We start from the raw sequence: 22,660 nt of genomic DNA, 5'->3' as shown, positions 1-22,660 counted from the left end.
TTGAAGTATACAATGTGACGCTTTGACTCTAATGCTCCGACAAACCCATGATCTTTTCTTAATCTTCACGGAGAGTTAAAGCAGCCTGCGGCTAAAATTATGTTGCAGGATGCAAATCTCGGTCTCAAGTGTCCAACTTTTTAAGCTTTGCACGCCCGTCCACTCACCCGGAGCCGCTCAGAAATATATTTGGCAAAGCAGATCAGATGCATTTAAACATATTTAGTAGAAGGTTGCATAAAACTTGGTCAATAGATTTTTTTTTATGCTGCATGATTTTTGTAGAAGTTATTTGTTTAACTTCATCTGAATGTTTCTCTTTACACACCCACACTCATCTTGTTATTAGGGGTGCACGACTTAAATCGGTCCAATAAATTAACCCTCAATAATATGAATATTTTATTAATATTTATCCTTATAATAATACGGTTTTATCCAATAAAAACGAGAGATAAAAGTTGCTTTTTTAGCTTCCTAAGGAGCCCACACATTCGGTATGCAAGCTGCTGTTACATCCAAAAAAGAGCAGCCACGAAAAAAAGGCAAGAGAGGAAAAATGGCGTCGCCGTTGTGGATGTTTTTCTGAAAGATGTGTCGCAAGTATTCTAAGAGTAGGGAAAAGTCCTCAAGTTTTAACACAACTTATCTTTTAAGTCTGAAAAGGCGTCATCGTAACGAAAATGCATTAAAGAAACGCGATGCAGCAGCAGCAGTCACAGATAGCATTGGTGCCGATTCAACTGGCATGTGAGAGGTTATCCTGACTCAACGCTACTTTGCAGAAGTACAGTATCTCTACCTGCCCTGTATGATATCTTTACTCAATGCATCTTAGCCTCTTTTTGCCTCAGGTCTGCATACAACTACATATTTTAAAATGCACAAATGTTTAAAGAAACATCAGTAATCCTGTCTGCAGGATGTTAAAGGTCAAAAGAGCAGATATCGTGCATCCTGACCCATAGTAGTCACATTTTGTTTCAGATGTTTCAGCACCAGCGTGAGATAAAAACTTCAAAGTCAAATAAAAGACTTTTAAAGTTCTCTGTTTGCAAAATGCTCCAGAAAAAGTTAGCATGAACTGCGGTGTGTAAGATGTAGTGATGGCCTAAAGCTCAGAATAATGGAGGTACTAGAGTTAAAGAGAGAGAGAGAGGGAGGAGAGGAGGAGAGAGCAGGGACAGGTGTAGTCTTTGAAAAGTGTGTGTGAGTGTGTGTGTGTGTGTGAGTGTGTGTGTGTGCGCCTCCTGGGTAGGTTACAAATAGAAGAAGGTGAGGACAGAAAGACGGACGTGACAGGAGGAAAGAACAGATTGGAGTGAATCAGCATGGAGCTCTTCACAGAAATAAAGCCTGATTCGGTTCTGTGAGAGGAGAGAGGATCTGAAAGAGAGAGAGAGAGACCACTCTGAGAATCGATTCCTGAGAGTCGAGCTCTCGCTCACACACCTTTTTTTTTTCTGAAGATGAAGAGGAAGCGGAAAAAGATGAGTGAAGAGATGAATAAGGAGAGACAAAGGCTGACAAAGAATCTAAAACGGCGGAGAAAGACATGAGAAGTTCATCTTTTCACAAAGAGCACAGCTTATGAAACCAGATAGCCCTGAAATGTGAGTGTGTGACCACTCCATGGCCTCCAGGTGTGTGTGAGGGTGTGTGTGTGTGTGTGTGTGTGTGTGTGTGTGTGTGTGTGTGTGTGTGTGTGTGTGTGTGTGTGTGTCAGAGTCAAAGGGCACATTTTGGCAGCAGCCACACCCACCCTTCAAGAGAGCCCATCGCTGCTCTTTCAGACGAACACAAATGAGCGTCTGTGTGTATGTCGGTGTGAACATACATGTGTGTGTGTGTGTGTGTGTGTGTGTGTGTGTGTGTGTGTGTGAGGCGCAGCTGTGCCGTGGTTTGGTGCTGACAGAGGCAGCGAGGATCCTTCAACTGGAAAGATGAGAACGTCCTCTAGAAGGCTTCACTAAAACGTCTCATTGTCCCTCTTCAGCCGACACACACACACACATGCACACACACACTCGCACACATTATGCCAACTTCTCTTTCTGCACTCGTGACCTCAACTCGTCCCGTTTACATCTACAGTAATCAAACCCTGAAACTTTAACAGATGATTGATTAGCCAACCAAATGATCTCTTGAATAGAGTAGTCATGCATTTCTTATTTATTCTTTAGATAGAAGTAGAGAAAGAGGAAGGAGTGGTGTAAGGGAACACCTGTCACCCTCAGAAGTTCAAGAAACTGGCGAAATAGCATTAAATATGCAGATTTAAGTGGCAGCTCAGCTAGCAGCCCCTCTGTGTATGGCAAATAGTATCAAACAAACGCTGAATCTGAACATTTCTGCAGGATTTAGTGTTTTTTTCTGCTTTGAATAACTTAGTTTGTTCGTTCAATCCTGATTTAAGTGCAAGTGCATGAAAACCGCAGCTCAGCTTGCAGCCCCTCTAGTCTAAAAACCATCAGAGACACGCTGATTGTTGCTTTGAAACTCCTTTAACTCAGTTTTTAAAGGTCTTGAGTGTTGGGTCAGGTTGTTTTTGAAGATGAAGAGACCTTTAATCTCATTAGAAACCTTATGTTGAACATGCAAAGAAACCAAGCTATCGTTAGCGGCAGCAGCATGGAGTTTCCACTGAAGGAGATGCTTATATGTCATGCAAATCTGCTCCAGAATCAGTTGCAGGCGTTACATTTTACAGCACAGGATTTATCTATCCTGTCGCTGATGTTTGTTTGCTTTTTGAGGCCATAAAATCCAGACAGTCTGTTTAAGAACATGCACAAACTTCCTTCAGTATCAGAATCTTCCTCAAACTGTACGTTGAGATAATGTCGGTGTGAATCGTTGAAGATGAAACTTTAGTGCTCGAGTTTCCCCCTAATCAGCCAAGTTAAGACTCCCATGTCCAAAGCTACTGGCAGCCTTAAACTACTCATCAATCTGTTCTCAATATAAAAGAAGAAAGGGGAAACGTTTCTCTTCCTCTTGGCAGACGCTAAAGCTGACACCTTTCCCCGAGTGTCCTGGCAAAAAAAAAACCTCTCTGCCTCTTTTTGTTTTCCCTCTCTCTCTCTTTTTTTGAAGACTATTCCCTGTTTCCTCCAGCCTCCTTCCTTTCTTCCTCATTAGTTAGTGGGCAGAGCTGCAATTAGGACAAAATAGTTTCAGAGACAAGGGACCAGGAGGAAGGAGGAGACAGCACTGATGGAGAGAGAGAGAGAGGTAAACAAGAAAGAAGAGTTGAAAGAATGGCTGAAGAGAAGAGGAGGAGGAGGTAATTAATGGAGCTGCTTTAATTACTGAAGCCTGTTTACGCCAACTTTAGAAGACAACACACATTTAACTCCCGTACCTTTCCACTGCACTAATCTACAATGACTGTTTAAAATGCTGACCGTGTACAGTGACTAATGATGCAGCTTTTTTCAAGCCGTCAAACTGAAGAACGTTGTGTTGACTCGGATTAACAAGAAAAACATCATAAATGCTAATTATTTAACCTCGCGAGGCCTCTTCCTGAGCAGGTAATTTGACAAAAGCAGGATTTGTATGGAGGAAATAAAAGCTGTCAGGGTGCAAAATGAAGAGACGGAGAGTGGAAAGGACAAAGGAGAGGGAAGGAGAGAGACGAAGAAGGAGAAGACAAAGAGATCAGGGAGGAAAGAAGGAAGCAAGGGAGAAGTGAAGGTGTGTGTGACGGGGGACAAACCAAGGTGGAACTGTGATGATGCTAAATTTGGCCAAAGGAGAAGACTTCAGCGCGTGTGTGTGTGTGTGTGCCGGGAGACTTGCTGATTCGGCCACGGTTCCAGTTTCACGCCTCTGAGTTTGACAGAGGAGGAGAGAGAGAGAGGAAAGAGAGAGAGAGAGAGAGAGAGAGAGAGAGAGAGAGAGAGAGAGAGAGAGGGTCCCTAGCCGCTAATGTTCCCTCAGGGCAGACGGGACGGACGGACGGACGAAAGGAGGGAGGTGAAGGGAGAGAAGGAGGGAGGACAAAGTACAGGAAGAAAATTTATACCTACCTTTGCACAACACAACATTGCTTCATTGAACAAAGGACGCACATGTGCTTTAACTGAAGCCTCTATCAGCATCTTCTTCTAATGTTTATACACTGAAGGGCCCCGACTCAAAATATATAAACACTTTAAGCAGCCATGCAAATGAAAGATAAACATCCTGCCCTCTTCCTTTGAACAACACTCGACTTAACCTCGCCGATAAGACTGCAAAGATCTCTCAGGTCGAAGAAGCAGACACTCATGGTGATTTTAAAGTTTGCAAATGACCTATACTGCAGCCAGCCAGTAGGGGGAGCTCTTAATGGTTTGGCTTCACTCCGGTGAGCTGTTAGGTCATGCAACTTTTAATATAGCGGGACATTTGGTGCTAGGAGTCTTGTTTAGTTTGAAGTAGTGGACTGTGGGAGCCTAATTAGCACTGATGCTTGAGTTGAAGCAGTCTTGGTTAAACAGGATTTAGGAACAAGCTCCTATTTGGTTGCTAAACGTCACAGGTTTACTAAAGACAACATGTGCACTCGGAGACAGAGGTGCTTGCTTAGAGTTCCAGTTGAACGCAACAGCATGGAGGAAAATGTTTAAAACAGTCGCTGCTTGCAAATGAAGAAGTTCAATATTCAAACTCTTGACTGTAAAAGTTTGCCTAACTCAGTTTCTGGTTTCAAATGTCCTGAAGTTGATTTTCATACCGCTCTGAAATGAGCTAAGACTAATGGATGCAGAGAAAAAGCAGAGAAATGAAGACTTAGTTCACATAGAGAAGAAGTTTTGGTTGGCTCAAATCCTTCACAGCCATCGTTCTCAATCTCCTGACCCTGATGTGACCCCTTACCCCACAGACCCCAGAATAACCTCTCTGAAGACGGCACGAATAAACACACTGATGATTTGCATGTGAGTGTGTGTTTCCTGTGCAGGCTCTTTACATACACACCTGTGAAAAGCTACCTGACTCTTGTTATGCAAAAGATGCAAAGCGTCGCTATTCATCCCTCCAAAACAGAACACCCAGATACCTTAAAATCTCTCTCTGTGTGTGTTTGTGTTGTGTCTGCAAATCTCCACTCTTTGTGCATTTAAGCTCCAACTAAGCGTCAACATTTCTCTCCATAAGCAAAAATAAAAAAAGCAAAGTGTGTGTGTGTGTGTGTGTGTGTCAGAGGCAAAGTGTGTGCTAATGGACATCTAAATGCTGCTGATGTTACGTCGAACAGTTTAAGGGCCCTCAGGTCCCCTCAGACCAATATTAGGAGAGAGGAAAGTGAGGGGGAGAATGTGACTTCTGCAAATCGCTTTGACAAGGACACCCGCGCCTCGAGCGGCGTCCTCTTTCGCCTCATCGAACACACACACACACATAAACACACACACACACACTCTGCGACATCCACACCTCAGCAGAATCGTGAGGTGACTGTTGCGCTCTGAACAGCTGACTTGGTAGAGGACGTTTGTGAGAGTGTGTGAGCTGAGCTGAGCAGAGTTTAGAAAGAGGATGGAGAAGCTGTGAATGAGGGGAGGCTTAGATTTAAAATAATCAGCTTTGGATCAAATAAAACTTCTTCTAGCTTAGAGATACTTCAGGAAAAGTAAACTAACTTGTATCTTTGAAAATGCTTCTTTTATTGCATTTTCTAAAAGCTTGTAAAAGGGTTCATGTGTGCATAAGATGATTCAGTCAAAGCTGCAACATAGAACCTACAACACTTGAAGATTCTGCAGATTTTACATTAATTAAAAAGCTTTAATTAAAGAGGTTTTTCAATAATAAAGCTCCTAAAGGTTAAGGGTTTCTGCTCCCCATCTTATTAACATTCTCACACATGCACACACTTGCATTGCTTTATTTAAAAACTCTTAAAAGGGGTGAATTATCCTCCTTTATAACAACTATTAACATCCCTTGCCGTCTCTTCTTACCTCGAAGTCGTTGGCCTTGTTGTAGTGCATGTTGAGCGCCCTGAAGAGCTCGGCGTCGCGGCTCACCGACAGCTCCTCCGAGGCCGTCACGCCCTCGTTGATGGACTGCCGGGCGAACTTCTCCATCTGGATGTAGTAGAACTCCCTGAAGTTGCTGAACCACTTGATCAGCTGGGAGGTGATGCAGCGGTTGAACTGTGGAGGAAGAGGGATTTTATTAAGGGGATATATTCTTTGAGGACGGTTATAGAAGAGTGAGTGTGTCCATGTTTGAGTTTTATCAGTTTAGTACACTTAATCAGCACTTCATGCATCTGATTGTAGCAGCAGGTGACGTCAGTGACTTCTAACATCCTCTTATTACAAAGTGAGACATATTTAGTTCTGAATGTCTGCAGCTTTATAAAAACACAGCCTCATGTTTGCTTTGTCGCTTATTTGCATGATGGTATGTCATTTCACTCGGTCCTAACCTCAGTATGAGTGCTCACTCAGAATATGGCACAACAACATGAATACACAAATCATTCCCCCGTGCTGCACAGGTCATGCATTTATAGCTTTCCGTAAAGAGTCTTGTATATTTGGCTTAAAGCGCCTCGTTCTCACGAAAGCAATACATATGTACTCATCCGCCACTGAAAATAGTCCCTGCATTATTGGACCCTTGTTTCTTGCCTGTGCTGTTTTTAGGAGATCAGTTCAATCAATTAAAATAAAAAAGGAATTAAATTAATTAATTAAACAGAGTGTAAATCTACGTTATAATCAGTCTCCATCAACGTGTGCTACATACTTTAATTATCTCTCCTCATAAGAAACAAAACACGCAGAACAACATGTGACAGCCGAGTGAAAGTGCACGTATGTGTGTGTGTTCAGTGGAGAGGAAAAACGGCTTTGATACGGAGATTAAGCTCGGTATTGTTACAAGACATTGTCTCACAGGAACAAGGGACGGGCGAGAGAGAGAGGGAGAGACGGATGAATGGAGAGAGGTTAAATGAAAAAAGGAATGCAGGGAGAGAGACAAGCAGAGGATGACAGAGGGGGAAAGAGATATTTTTTCAGGAGCTGTCAGAGGGGGTGACATAATGGAGCATAATTGGGAGGCTGTGTGTGTGTGTGTGTGTGCGTGTGCGTGCAACAGAAGGGAAGGGAGTAGGTTTTAGAGAGCATAGTGACAGGAGGGGAAAGTGTGTGTGTGTGTGGTGGGGGGTGTTTTGACCCACAAAAGTGTTGCGTGTAATGAACATGACAACTCAGCAATTAACACAGAAAACACACAGTTCCACACATTTAACAAAACGTCGTCTGTGCATCTGAAAGTGCAGCGTAATCTTCTCACAGCATAAACAAAACTTAAATATAAGATCAGGATGGAGAGGGAAATATAAGAAACAAGAGGTGGAGATGTAATCCTGCACCTTGAATAGAAAATAGAATTTAAAAGATGTCAATTTGCATTTCTCTTTGACGTTCAACAAACCAAAGAGTGGACCACTGTCCAGATTTGCAGCTTTAACTGAGATAATATCATGAGGATAAAATCAGCTCTTAAGTCTAGGACAGTTTTACGTTATTGCAGTTAACTTGAAGTGGAAGTGGCTGCAGTACAAGATCTGTCCACCAGGGCAAACTGGCTGCAAAGCTGAACGTGCCGTGTATCACGATTATCAACGAATCAAATTACAGCTTGATTCTTCGAAACGAGACACATTTGATTTTGCAAATGAGAAAAAAATATCACCAGAACTTTTGTGCATTGGTTTGGACTAATTTGCATGAATCAGTCTGCTCATGACGCAGGCATATTTGTCTATGTAGAGTGCAATGCAAACTGCACGAGACTCATGTTCCATATATAGTCTACATTAAGTTCTGCAAAGATGCAAACTGTATAGCTCATGTGTGTGCATGTGTGGCCTCAATCCTCAAACTTCCTTTCATATTTCAGCTGTAAATTCATAAGCAGACAGAACTCGAACACGCATGCAAGCAACCAGCTCTCACACCACCTGCCCTCCCAACCACCCTCCGTCCCGTCCGGCTGGCTCGTCACAATCAGCACAAACCAACAAAAAAAAAGGCGAGAGACAAAAGACAGAGAGAGAGAATAGTGGGGGGGCAAAGTGCTGAGCTTGAGGAATGCCATTTTCTGTTTACAGCCAAAAGGGGGGAAAGAGAGAGTGTCAGAGAAAGTGTCACCGGGCCTCCCCCCCCTTCCCTCCCCTCCCTCTCCTTCCCTTGATGGCCGCCGTTGTCAGCCCCCCAGGCCATGTTGGAAGGGCAAACACACATCCTTTAAGAATCTGCCCACTTCAAGCAGATTGGACGTAGCTCTGCACATTTTAGAGGAGACAGCGTGAATGTGCACGATCGACATAAACCACGAGTCCCAACTCTGAAGGTTTCCTGTAAGGAAAGCTGCTGTTAGAACTTTTCTGCCTCACTAAACATTTTTGCACTGCAGAGGAGTTGTTGAGTTATTGTGTGCATTTGGCAAAATATATGCAAGATGCAGTCTGTTTCCAAATTGGCGGTGTCACTCTAATTGACGGGACGGGTGAGAGGCTGGTCGGACTAATTGATTCCTGCTGAGGAGGCGGCGGCATCCAGTTCTCACTCCAGCCTCTCAAGGCAGTGAGAGTCTTCAGGGCTCTGATTATGAATGTGTCGCCTCTACATCTTCGTGTGTGTGTGTGTCAGAGAGAGTGAGAGTGTGTGAGCCGGCGAGCGTCTAATTAATCCTAACTCCTCGGGTCTTAACAAGGTCTTAATTACTCTCACTGACTCTCTCAAGACGAGACGGCAGCCACCTCAGCGTCTCGTGATAACATATATGATTGTCTGGTCAGAAGGCAAGAGCTTTCACTACATAATTAAGATCCCCCTGTGTGTTGATGTGTGTGTGTGTGTGTGTTTGCTCATGTGTGCCTAAAACAGTCGTCAACTCAACCCACTTCCCACACGGAGCGAGGCGGCCATTCTGCGTAAGAGGCTCATCTTTAAGAACCAGTTTCCCATAGACAAAGTCCATTCAAGTCCAATTAGGGGAGCCATTCAGGGCCCTAATTCCCTTACAGTGAATCTGCCTGATCCTCCTAACACATGCTACTTATTGTTCCCCTTGGAAGAAGGAGGGGGTAAGAGAGAGGGTGAGAAAGAAAAAGAGACAGAGACATTGACCCGGATTTTGGAAATATGGTAATAATGAGGGTAATGAATGCGACGGGACAATGAAACAGGACACACACATACACACAGGCAGACAGCAACAGGGTGCTGACACCCACTCAGTCTCACACACACACACACACACACACGAACGACTGGAGCCTTGAAAAGAACAGCCTCGCTCATCACAAATAGGATTAAACATGATTCATTTTTTTATTAAGCGAAGTAATATCCGCAGAGGTCCTCCCACGTGAAGATACGCTGGATTAACGGGGATTACGACTCAATTAAAACCACATTTGACTACACGCCTTTATTTGCATAAAATCTGAATATTAAGAAACCATAATTTCCTGGAACAATAAAACAAAACAGACAAAAAAACCAACATCAGAGCTCCTGGTGCGAGTGCTGTCTGCTGATGTATCCGCCATAGAGCTCCATTGTTGTGCACCAACTATTAAAAACACATCAATGAGTCACACTGTTGCACTGCGTGACATGTTCGCTCATTACAATGAACACTCACACTGTATTTTGAGTCAATACCGGGACATATACCGCTGTAAATTCTCATTAAAGCAGCAAATATGTATCCCTACGCCAGTGGAAATAGTCCCTGAGAAACCTGATGTCTGTTTCTCATCTCTGCTGAGCAACTTCATATTTGTGCCCTTAAAAGTAGCCCCAAAAGAAAGGCTAAGTATCAGTTTAATTCATCATAATTAATAAATATATATACACATGTATATAAATGAGGGCCTGTGTCCACTCACTGCTTTACAGCCTCAACACAGTAGTTGTAACAGTTACATTATGATGCCTATCTGATGACTTAATGGACTAATCACGCTCGCTCACTCATCCTGCGAGCAGGTAAGCTTATCCACCTTGTGTTTGCCTAGCAACCCCATGTCCCAACGACCCTTGTTTCCATAGCAGCCGGCGAGGATGTGGCACTACCACGAGGAAGTGGTCACCACAGATACGAGCCAAAGGGCAGCTGGTGTGTGTGTGTGTGTGTGAGAGAGTGTGTGTGTGTGTGCTCATTTGAATAGAGCGTCCTGAATCCGTGGAGGAGCCGTATGCTCCTTTCTGCCTGTAAACACAAAACAATCAGCGCCTTTGTTTTAAAGCTGTTGTTCTGTTGTCTTTCATTTGTTTGTGCCCCCCACCCCCCTCCTTTCATTTTCTCAAACTCCCCCCCAATCACACGACACACACACACACACACACACACACACACACACACACACTCATCATCATCATCTCCGTTTTCCTGCCTAACCATGACGCTGAGAAAAATTTGAATATTTTGTACATTATTCCAAATAGCTAAAACTTAATTTTAAATGTCGTATTGCTGATCTACAATGTTTTACTAATACCTGTGTCTGCAGCATCTCTCTCTTCAATCCTTAGAAAATCCCCACAGATTATTTTTGCACCACTAAATTGGCACCAATTCATCAAACGGTTGCTTAAAGCTAGCTTAAGCTTTCTGGCATAGAAATGGCGTGACATTGGCGAGTTCATGGTCACTCCGCCCGAGCCTACTTAGTGCCAAAGTTTCTTATTTACATGGTATTATTTTTCCTCTAATAGTGAGAAAAATTCAGACTTTTATGAGGTGTTTATTAAGAATGATTGCTGCTAAATTGGCGCCAATTAATCCAAGGATAACTCCAAATTAGTTTAAGCTTTCTGGTGTAATAAACTTCATAATTACACCCAAACCTTGAACCCTGGGTGATGATGCGTTGTGCATTTACATGAGACAACGTAGCAGACTTGTGTAAAGTGTTTATTGGACATTATCATCAATGCATTATGATTTCAAGGGCTAGCTGGCGTGATAGTCCTGGAAAAAGTATGTTTTAAACAATCAATCAAAATGCACGAATGCTGAGTCAGACAGGATTGAAATAAATGTTCTGACTGAATTTGATAAACTCAGATTTTAGGGATGTGTTTATTCCAAATGATCACATTGAAATGATGATGAAACTATGATTCCTGCAGATTTTTGTCTTTTCTCTGTGCTAATATAAAACTTTATTGTCACATTTTCTAGTACTGAGAGTGAGAGTGAAGGAGCTGGTGTCTCTGTGTGTGTGTTGAGGGTGTTACAGTATGTGTGTGAGAGGGAAAGTGGGCGTTGAAACCCCTCCCTTCACCCTCTGTCCCGATTAAGGCCAGAAACTCTCATTATGCTACAAAGACGTGACAGACTGGAGCACCCATCTGTGCGACATGGTCTCCTACAGACACACACACGTATGCAGAGTAACTGAAGAACGCACAGAAACAACTAAACTGAATCAGACTTAATAAGTCTCAACATGAAGAGTTGAGAATGTGGAAAAGTTAGAATGAACACTTAAAGCTGAAGATAGAAACACAAAGACGCACACCTGTTTCATCAGGTTATGAGTCACCTCTTCACGCCTCCTTCAAACTCTACACACGTTATCTTAAAGAGGCTCCGTGGTTCTCACGCTGCAGAGTATCCGACCTTCTTTCTGCATTCTTCTGAATAACTAAGAGCGACTTATAAATCCGAGCAGGCGAAGGTGACTTCTCCCTTTTCTCTTCATTTCTTTGCACCCGAAGAAATCATTCTTCTGCTGCTTTTCAGTAAATAGCGCAAGTTTATCTTTCAAGTATTTGATCCCTCACTCAAAACTCCGTCTCTGAAAGAATATATGCTTCATACGCCAAACAAAAAGACCTGTTAATTTGTGCAAAGAGAGACAGAAGCTAAGATGAAGCAGTGATAAGAGGAAGGGGGGATAGAAAGGAGGGGTGAGCTCTTACCTTAACGTCAGAGAAGAAGATTTTGAGCATGTTGGAGGAAGGGTAGCGAGTGTAGAAGAACATCAGCTTGGCTTTCTTCAGGTGGTTTGGAGACAAGCCCTCCTGAATCTGAATCAAACATGTTAAGGAAATAGGAAGCTTTCTTTTTCCACAAAGACCTTTATATGCACAGATTATATGTATATGTGTTCTCTGAGTGTTTAGTGAATGCATTCAGCATGTCAGAGACTCATGAGGGAGACAGCAGCATAAAACAAAACCACAGAAACTGTAGAGATACAAAGCGAGGGACCAGTTCTCTGCAAAGAGTGCCATTTTACATCCAAAACACGAGCACCTGCTGGCTTTGGATCAAGTCCCACACTCACTCCTGCACCCTCTGCAGCCTCGGTGTGCATCCCGGTGTCTCAACAAGGAAAAATAATAATTGTGGAGGAGGCCCTGGTCGCGGGGACGCAGAGAGCGAGTGTGTGTGACAACAGCTGTGCCCCTCCACGCTGCCATTTCCCCACCACATTAACAGCCCTATAATCTATCAGAGAAGATGAGGCAATCAATGGAACCCCCTGCAAGGTCAATTAGCGCACAGACAAACACACACGTACACACACTCGCACAGAAACCCCAGGGGCCCGATGTGGCTGGAGAGAGGGAGCGAGGAGCATCGGCAATCAGGAAACAGAGAGAGAGAGGAAGGGAGGAGAGAGGGAACAGCTAAAGTGCAGAGAGAGAGGCTGGATTTATATTTTTTAACATTTTAAATTCAGACTCTGTTTTGTAACCAGCCAGTCAAACACTACCTGTTAGCTTTGAGGCTACAGTGGAGTTTAAAAGGTTGATTTCAGGTGGGCTCAATCATTTTCTTCTTTATATTGTTAAATCAATTAATTTAAGGTTTTGGGACGATGTTAAAAAAACAAAATTGTGCACCTCTACACTTGTAATTATGGTAGACACATACACCTTAAAAAACAGGTAAATTAAAATAGCTGCTGTTTATGGTTTTTTTTATAGATATTTTCAATTAAATTCGACTCAAGGTTTTGAGTCAACGTTTAAAAATGACCCCAAAAAAAGTTGCACCTCCACTCTGGTAATTACGGTACAGAACCACCACCTCCATTAAGGTTAAAAAACATTTCTACAATTTAAATGTTGTTTTAAAGTTTTTAAAATAAATGTTAAATGTTAAATTTAATCATCAAACGTCAGCGTTCACTTTGTCTCTGCAACTGAAGCAAGAGCCGAGTCCTCCATCATTCATTCAGCAGCAGATCCATCAGGTCAGCAAACAACAACACCGTCAGCTAGTTAACATTCATACCAACCTGTCCCTGTGTGTGTGTGTGTGTTGGTGTGTGTGTGTGTGTGCAGCACAGGTGATACACTGTGTCCAGATCCTGCAGCCTGTCTCGTACTCTACAGACACATACGAGCACAAACTGGAGCACACAAACACACACAACCTTACAAACATGACTCCGAGTAAACAGTGTGAGTCAGTGAATAAACAACACCACTGATGTCCTATTTCTTCTTCCTTTTTCCCTAATTCGTGTGTGTGATTAACCTGATGTACATCTGCTTGTGTGTGTGTGTGTGTGTGTGTGTGTGTGTGCAGGGCTCCCTGTATCAGCTGTAACTTGACCTTGCTGCCAGGTGTGTGTGTGTTTGTGTGTGAAAGGGAGGGGGGGGTGAATTCATAAATGAATGAGGGACATCTGCTCAGCTCTGTACAAAGGATTAAAGATACACAGAGCTGAAACAGGCAGACACAGAGAGAGAGAGAGAGAGTGTGTGAATGTTTGATGTGTGTGTATGATCGATGTAAACACCTTAACCTAACAGCCCGGCCTTTTTAAGACTTACATCAACCTGCAGCATCATTAACATTTTGTTACTAGGATCAGGCGACGTATGAGGACAGTAGGATGGTTTTAGTTGAAAGAGGAACGCAGCTTGTGAGAGATATATGATTGTTTTTGGAGGATAGTAAGTGTTTGACTTGATCTGAAGAGTTCGAGCTTCATGAGAGATGAAGGGTTTGAAATGTGCAACATAAGATCAGATGAATCATATAAAAAAGGGCAAAAAAATCCAAGGTAGTCTTCCCAACCTCTGCAGAAGATCTGAAGGTGAAACGGTTGAAACTGCGACAATGACGGTCCCTTGAAAAAAGAGATGTTTTAAAATAAACCACTTCTCATCTTTTTGTTATTTTAATACTTTTCCAGTTTGTAGCTCAAACCTGCAAAAATGGAGTCAAAAATAACTTAATCCAGACAGTTTTGTGGATCCGATTGTGCCTTAAACCCATAAATGCACGCTCACTTTGCAGTTTACTTATATTTTAATTGGACATCATGACTTAAATAATCCCTCAAGGTTACCTAAAATAAAAAAATGCACTCAGTTGAATATATTATTTAAAGAGTTTGTTTTCTTTAACCAAATTTGTCTGTTTTAATTTGTAATTTGCAGCACCAGAGACAAAAATTTCCATTAACACTGATTTAAATTCTAAAAAGCAGAAATTCTTCACATTAGTGGATCTTTCTTCCTCCTGAATACGTCCTTTATATGACCAAATATTTGGTCGGTCTACTATAATAGTTATTTCCAGCATGAACAGTATTATAAATCTTTGTTTTTAATAAAACAAGGGTCTTAAATTAAAATGATAAAGATATTTTTCCATTTCTTTTCAGTTATTTCAATAAAAGCACCAAACAATTTTTGATTTTTCTCCTCTGACGTGCAAAATAAAAAAAGGGATGATTGAACAGTGGTCATCTTCTTTGAAATACTAATGTCCGATTTCAAAGACTTTTTTCTTCTTCTAATGAATGGAAAACATTTTGGAATGAAACGGCTCAGCAGGATCAAGAGACGTGTCAAATATTTCTTTTTTTTTAATTAAAGCGACATCTAACTCGTCTTTGAAGACGACACTGTGATCACACCCCACATCACAGCTGCAAGGAGTTCCTATTCCACGGGGTTCAAAGTCTTATTTTTCTTTCCTCTTTGTTCTTCAAGCGTGTGTGTGTTGTTCTTTGTGTGTGTGTGTGTGTGTGTGTGTGTATGCACATGTGAGTCAGTGTGTTAGTAGCTCGGGAGAAGCCCTCTTCATATGAAAGGTTAGGGACGAAAAGATAAACAGCTACCTGCAAACACCTGTCCGTGTGCACACGCCTGGAAAAGGAGTGTGTGTGTGTGTGTGTGTGTGTGTGTGTGTGTGTGTGTGTGTGTGTGGACCGTGAAAGGAAACACACAGCTGCCGAGCAACAGCAAGTAAAGGCCGACTGATGAAACTGAGCAGGAGAGATCGAGAAGACTGGATAACGACTCTAGAATAAAAAGCATGTGTGTGTATTTAGGTGTGTCACTTCTCCTCATGTGCACTCTCACACACACACACACACACAGACACACTAAATGCACACACACACACTGCACAAATCTAGAAAAGCATCCGTCAATAAAGCCAAGCGTTCACCTGTGCCTCTCCCGCTCTTTGAAATATGATTAGCTTTGAGCTCCTATGTACAAGGTCTTACCCCACACCCACACACCAACGCACACAGACACAGTGAAATATGATTTGCTTTGAGCGTTTATGTACAAAGTCTTTGTGATGAAAGAGAGCCTAACAGCACAAGAGTGTCTCAGACAGTGTGTGTGTGCGCACGGTGTGTGAAGAGAGGGCCTTTCTCAGCGCCTTTAAACACCACAACCTGCTGCACCGACTTAAAAGAGCTCCAGAGAGCAGCGTGCGACCTGTTTAATCTTCCCCCTCACGCAAGACCCATTGCGCCGCGTTTCATCTTCCCCACTCAGCGAGGGAAAAAAAGAGGAACCAATTAATGCAGATTAATTGATATTAAAGACTTTCTCTGACGGCTGCCTGCTGCTGCCGTCTTTAAGTGGAATCAGTGCGTTTGACTGCATTTGAAATCTGACTCTGGAGGAGCGAGGAAATAAAATCATTGTTCGATTGATAAAGAAATCATAACTTTTGTTTGCATTAAGGAGACTCAACTTAAGAGACAAGAGAAATATATTGACATTGCCTCTTTTAATTAGTTAGAAATACAGTCTTGAATGCGTGTAAGTATTATTTTTTTTGCAGCTCATATTAAATCAGTAAGTGTAATTTTGTAGCTCAATCCAGCCTTACAAATTCAATATTTTACATTCTACCTCTGAGTGTGTGTCAGTGTGAATTACAGACATCATGATGCAGAATGAAGAGCTCAAAAGGAAGGTTTTACCTCCATGCTGAAGGACTTAGCAAACTCAAGAGAAGCAGCGCTCTCAGTCTCTCTCTCACACACACACACACACACTTCACAGTTGTAAGGATACGGTGCTGCCTGAGTACGGCGATATGTCAGACATGTCTTGCAGGTCCCCACACTCAGACTTGATGAGGGACAGGGACAGACCCTCCGGCCCGTGTTGGTTCGGCGAGCTCTGCCGGTGGTGGTGGTGATGGTGGTGACTGAGATGGCCTCCTCCGAGGGATGCCATTTTGGTTCTGAGGCTGATCGTTTCACGGGTCATGTCCATTGAATCGGGGGAACCCCGATGGTGGTCCTTGGGCCCTGGTGGATACCCGGGTCCTCCGTGTGACCCCAGAGGGCTCTGAAAGGGGTAGCCCATGAGAGGGAGAGGGAATGGGTGGCGAAAGGATGGAGGGCTGAACCCGAGCGAGGCGGTGAGAGGGGAAGGATGGAGGGAGGGATGGTGAGGAGGAGGAGGAGGGAGAGAAGGGTTGTTGTTCTCTCCGCCACCTCCGCTGCTCTTACGCACCACCAGCGGCAGAGCCTCAGTTTGGTCGATGGGCATCGGCACGCCGCTCAGTCTGCTGCTCAAACCACCGAATGAGTCCAGCGGGCTCGGGACGATCACGTCGCTGAAGCAGTGCAGCCTCTGGCTGGAGGAGTGGTAGTTAGAAGTAGGACTGCCGTCTCCGTTCAGACTGAGGGCCAGGGCGCCACCACCAAAGCGTGAGTCTGGAGTGAGAGAGGGGAGGGGGCCAAAAGGTGGAGGACAGGAAGAAGAAGAGTTGGAGGAAGAGGAGGGTGCAGCTGGCGTGCTACTGTGGCAGCCATGATGGTGACTGACGGCCTGCTTCGGCGAGGAGAAGCCCTTGACCACGGTGTCAACGACCTGCGACACGGCACAGTTCAGCTCCTGCTTCAGGGTCTCTGCTAGCTGCCTTCCTCCTGCTCCTCTCCTCTTCATCACCTTGTCCCCATTCCTCTCCTCTTCCTCCCTGGCGTCCACATCTTCCTCCAGTTCTCCGTCTATCAGGGCCTGTTCTCGGAGGAGAGCTCTGGCCCGGTCCAGGAAGAGGCCCGGGTCCAGCTCTGAGAGGTCGTCGTGGCTGTGCCGGCCTCTGTTTCGGTGCCTCTCCTCCAGGCCGTCAGAGCGAATGCTGTCCTCTGACAAGTTGCCGTCCTCCTCTCGCTCTCTCACTCGGTCAGTCTCACCGTTGTCGTCCTCTTCCTCGGTCTCAGAGTCGTAGATCTGGTAGAACTTCTCCTGAAGTTGACGTAGCTGTTTCTGATGAATAGAGGAGATTGTTAATACTGATACACCAAGCTTTGAAAAGTTGAACTAAACTTCTTAAAGACCTTCACAGTTCTAACACCAACCTGCATGTCCTCCAGCTGCAGTTTGAGCTGCCGTCTCTCCTCCTGTCTCTGCTCCTGCCTGGAGCACACCAGCTGGGTGAAGCTGTGTTGCTGCTGAGGCAGACGCTGCTTCCTCTTATTCTCCCTGTAAACCTCCCCAACGCTGACCACGCCGCCCCGCGAACCCGGAGAGCTCAGGAGGGAAGACGGCCCGTCGCTCCGGCTGTGGTTGAGGCTGCTGGTGTTGTGTCTGTTCCCGTCTCCTCTGTGGTCGTTGCTGCTGCTGCTGTTGTTGCTGCTGTTCTCGTTCTCGCGGTTGCTCTCTTGGTTGTGGTCGCTGGTGTTGGACCGGACCAGCGGCGAGTGGCTCATACCGCGGATGATGTTCTCGACACGGGCACGCTTAGCGCGGAGGTGCTCGTCCGTCAGCCTGTCCAAGTCGAAGGTGGAGAGGGAGAGGGGCTGCTGGGAGGGAGCGTGGGAGTTGAGACTGGAAGAAGGAGGTGGACGCCCGAAGGAGGAAGAGGATGGCGGAGGGGGAAGAGGAGGCCCGGGAGAGAGGCAGTCTGAGGGGCTGTCCCGGTCATGAGAAGAGTTGCTGCAAGCGTCTTCTGCCTGGATCTCTGAACCTCCACTGGACAGAGCTCCACTCCCCTGCGATGGAAGACGAGAAGATGACATTAACCAAACATACATATTCAATTAATGGATCAGTGAGACAAGGAGATGGCGGATTATATGATTGTAAGAACTGAGATTCAAACTACAGGTACATGTGTTTGTTTACCTGGAAGCCCGAGTCGCTCCCTCCATTCTTCCCGATGTTATTCTTCAGTAGCTGGGAGATGATGGTGGCGCCGGGAAAAGGCATAATGGCATCTTCATACGAGTTTGCTCTCTTGAGCAGCTTCCTCAGAACGTTGGACTTCTCCCCGTCCATGTTGTTTCCCCCGTGGCCGTGGCCGACTAACGAACAGTCTCCGTCCTGATCCATGCCGTGCGATTGGTTCATGCTGTCGAGCAGGGTCTCCCTGGCGCGGCCGAATAACGCACTGCCCACGGTCCTTTTCACCCCGATGTCGACACGTCTGCGCTTGGTCTGTCTTGTTAGGAGGGTGGTGCTGTCATGATCAGGCATCACGCAGGGGGGCTAAGCGGACATGACAAGGGGTCCTCACAGACATTCAGTTCGAGACGGGTTACCTGGACGGGAAACAACACAAGAAGCATGAATTAGTTCTTCCATTTTCAGCTCTTATATTTTTAAATTAGTGAATCTGTGAAGTGAGAACAACCTTTCAAACTGTGGGATACACCTCAATTCAAACTTTCTTTCTAAACCATTTGCAGAAATACAAGTTTCAACCACGCCAAAAATGTCAAACCAGCAACAGAAAGGTCAGCTAATTTAACCAATCAGCCAGATTCAAGCATCGAGGATCTCTCAACCAAAAACCAAAGAAACCACTGAAGTAAAAAAAATACACTCCTCAAATAGTTCAAGGAGATATTCCCATGACGAAGTTAACACCTGCCTGACATAACCAAAATAATTTCCCATTTCCTCCCCGTCCTCTGAGGGCTAACCTTGATTTCTGCGTCTTGAGCGGAGCTGTACCAGAAAAGACAGACTCTCTCTGTCTTATCGTCAGAGGGATTTCACTTCACTCTGAAGGAAAAAAGGTTGACTTTATTTATTGTGAGTGTGCTTAAGCTTGCTTTGGTTCATCTCAGCACCATCCCCTGATTTCAAATAAATATATTCTATCAATAAAAGCAGCAAATATTGAAGAATTCAATAACTGCTGCTACCTGAGGCTTTAACAGGTTTTCCACATGATGCACATTCAATGCTTTATTTTCTGCTATAAAATATATATTCCATCAATGCATGAAGCTTAAGTTATTTTCTTTATCTCTGGAAGCACACAAACAAATTACTGATCCAAATAACTGTATTGCAATCACTGATGTCTGCACATAAATCCTGCAAATACTGGGAACCCTAACTTAAAACATCACCACCTGATTTCTGCAAGAAGCTGAAGACTCAGGCCAAACATAAATTTACTGCACACGATTAAAACCTTCTTATTATTGCTGCATACATGTGCACATGCAGACAGAGACACCTGTGTTTGTGGTGGAAGCAAAGCAAAAATGTAAAAGTTATTATCATGAAACATCAAATATAAGGAGCTAGTTTCACACCTAAATAACTTAAGAAGTCACTGATGTCAGCTTTTAAATCCTGGAAACACAAACCAAACATTTAAAAGGTTAACTTGATCTACTGCACAAGTGCTTCAGACCTTCTTGTTTTGACGTTTTCACATAATTTAGCCATCAAGTCCAAAAGAAAAGGAGAAAAAATCATAAACATGCACAAAATGCATCATCAAAAATATGCTTATAGGCCAATTTATCACATTGTGTATATTTACACTTCTGCACTAAATCTCAAAGCAGACTAAAGATTACTTTACCCATCATAAAAACTTTCAAATCATCTCTCTCGTCCATACTTTAGTAATGTATCCAAAACAATTATAAACCTCTATAAGGTGAGTCTCCAAAAATAACCCTACAGGCTACATGTTCAAGAAACAGACATTTGAAGTGGATATTTGTTTGCACTCGTGCTCTAATACTCGTGCCTACAGGCAGCGTTTTCCATGTTACATGTTTGCATCTGCTTTGCAAGTGATTTCAGGGTCAAGTCTATGGAAATATTTCACAAATTAAAGCTGCTTCCTACAACAGTTTGGTCGAGCTGTGCCTGTGATCACAAGCTGCTTGAATTCCACTTTTCAAAAAATCAGCCGCAGTGACAGATTTTTTAAGAGACACACACACACACACACACACACGCTGCATCAGGGACAGCGTCGTGTTCCTGCATCAGAGCCATTACCAAATGAAACCGTTTCCTAAGCAGAGGAGGGTCACTCTGAGTTTGACTCTGAGTTTCAGTGTTAAAAACAAGAGTCAATAACAAAAACTATAAAAAAAAACGCCAGGCAGTGACCCAGATACACACACTCACACATACGGTACATGCATGCATACACACATCACTCACACACACACACTCAGGGGAGGTAGAGAGAGTGTGAGGGAGACAAGGTCCAGAGAGCTCGATGACATGGGATACTTATTTTGAAATTTGTGCCGGAGGTCAGAGGAAAAGCAAATGTTTCACACATGGACATTAACGAGTTTCAGCTTTAAACATGAAGTTAGAATAAAATTCAAAGTTTAAGATGACAGGAAGTTTAAAATCCTAAAGCAGTAAAGTGTGCACAGAAAGGTGGTGTGTGTGTGTGTGTGTGTGTGTGTGTGTGTGTGTGTGTGTGTGTGTGTGGTTTTGATCTGATTTGAAGATCAGGAATAACACCATCATTTCACGACAATGGAGAAGTGAAATAGGAAGTAGCTGCAACTGTTGCTCACATTTTTCCATTTAAAGGTATGCAAGGTGTGTGTGTGTGTGTGTGTGTGTGTTGCTGGTAAATTCTTAATTAATGTTAAAATGTGTCTTTAACTCCCTTTGATCATCTGATTTAGTCTCATTTAAATTCTTTAAGTTCAGTTTTTAGCCCAGAAAACAAACTCACATTAACTCAAACTGATTTTTCCAGTTTAAGAGAAAAGCCACTTCTTATACTTCCCCCTTGCATCTCAGAGGGGAACACAATAACCTGTTTATTACTGGCAGCTTCACGCTGAAGTGGATCTTTACTTCTCTTAGTGCGCTCTGAGAAGAGATCACCGCTGTCCAGAGAGTGACAGGAGACACAGGCTGCTTCTTTTTACGCACGGAGTCTCCAGACACGGAGAGATGTTTGTCCCAGTGTTAAGAACAATGAGACAGTGGCTGATTTCCCTTCACACTTTGGGAAAATTATCCTTATTTATCCTTTTTGATATGAAGCTCTTAAAGTTATCTCAAAGTGGGGAAAAGAGTCGTGTTTCTGCGCAGTTTGTGATCGTCTTAGCGATTCTTAAGAGCCTGGAAACAAACTGAATGCTCAACTACCTGACTTCAGAACAATAAGATGAGGTGTCTTTCTCTTTTTTAAATAAAAGTTGAATGATTTCTCATTTATTCAACATCAGAATCATTTGTTAAGAGATGCAGGGTGATTTAAAAAACTTGTTAATCATTACATCCTTTAAAAACTACCCCAAAAATCCAGCGTCAGGTGCGTAAATCCACGCGGTAGACTCTGAAACAACCACAAACTGGCATTAAAAGTAAAGAACAATAGAAAACAGAGAGCCATGAGACCTTCTGTTGGGTTCTGTGTTTGACTTTACGCAGCTTCTCCGGCAAGAATCACAAGCAGCACGAAGTAAGAGCGCACAAAGTTAGGAAACAGTTGCAGAAAATAAAGTCAAAAATCCAACTAAAGCATCCGGATCCACGAGGATGGACCGTCTCTGTGGACTAACACTGGAAGGAAAGTTCACAATCACACACACAGCTATTAAAACCCCCACGAGTGATCATAATAATAAAGGTTTTAACTGAGACGTGGATCTACTCACTTCTCTGTCGAGCCTTCCTCCAAGTCGCTCCGTCGAAGAAAGCCTGAACACAAGAGACAGATCCGGACTCTCCGTTAAGATCAATGCCGTAATTTACTCCAGCAAAGTGGAGACGTATGCAAAGCGTGCGTGCGCGCTCGTCCGTGTGTGTGTGTGTGTGTGCGGGAGAGGGAGACATAGAGAAAGTGTGTGTGTGTGTGTGTGTGAGAGAGAGAGAAAGAGAGAGAGGGGGAGAGACACACAGAGAAAGCGTATGAGAGAAGCCTGCTCTTGTGCGCCGCTCTCCTCCCGTGATGGGAAGTGTTCAGTCTCGAGCGCGCCCCGGTCCGTCCCCTTCACTCTCCTGGTCTCGCTGAGGAACCCGGCGTTTCTGTTTCTCCCCCCTTTCGACCCGCCGGCAAGACTCTCACTAAGAAACAAGAAGAGGAGACGCACATGAAGGATACGTGAAGACGCTGCGTCACGCGCCCCGGAGTGAGGTAACGGCTCCACCTGACCAATAAGGAAGAGGAG

General features: G+C 43.9%; 1 protein-coding gene across 1 annotated transcript in view; it reads right to left on the bottom strand.

Annotated features, from left to right (window-relative positions):
• prox1a (prospero homeobox 1a) overlaps window positions 1-22,407 on the bottom strand; it is a 30,676-nt gene extending 8,269 nt beyond the window's left edge. Inside the window, exons 1-7 of the mRNA XM_034678006.1 lie at window positions 22,390-22,407; window positions 22,148-22,190; window positions 18,384-18,799; window positions 17,618-18,250; window positions 16,323-17,525; window positions 11,955-12,062; window positions 5,958-6,152 (exon numbers count right to left, since the gene is read on the bottom strand). Of these exons, the coding sequence (XP_034533897.1) occupies window positions 5,958-6,152; window positions 11,955-12,062; window positions 16,323-17,525; window positions 17,618-18,250; window positions 18,384-18,734 (2,490 nt within the window). The 5' untranslated portion in view covers window positions 18,735-18,799; window positions 22,148-22,190; window positions 22,390-22,407. The remainder of the gene's footprint in view (window positions 1-5,957; window positions 6,153-11,954; window positions 12,063-16,322; window positions 17,526-17,617; window positions 18,251-18,383; window positions 18,800-22,147; window positions 22,191-22,389) is intronic.
• Window positions 22,408-22,660: the final 253 nt, after the last annotated feature.

This window comes from Notolabrus celidotus, chromosome 24, assembly GCF_009762535.1.
Source record: "Notolabrus celidotus isolate fNotCel1 chromosome 24, fNotCel1.pri, whole genome shotgun sequence".
Taxonomy (NCBI): Eukaryota; Metazoa; Chordata; class Actinopteri; order Labriformes; family Labridae; genus Notolabrus; species Notolabrus celidotus.
The sequence above is the reverse complement of the archived record's forward strand: the minus strand, read 5'-3'. Positions and strand labels throughout refer to the sequence as shown.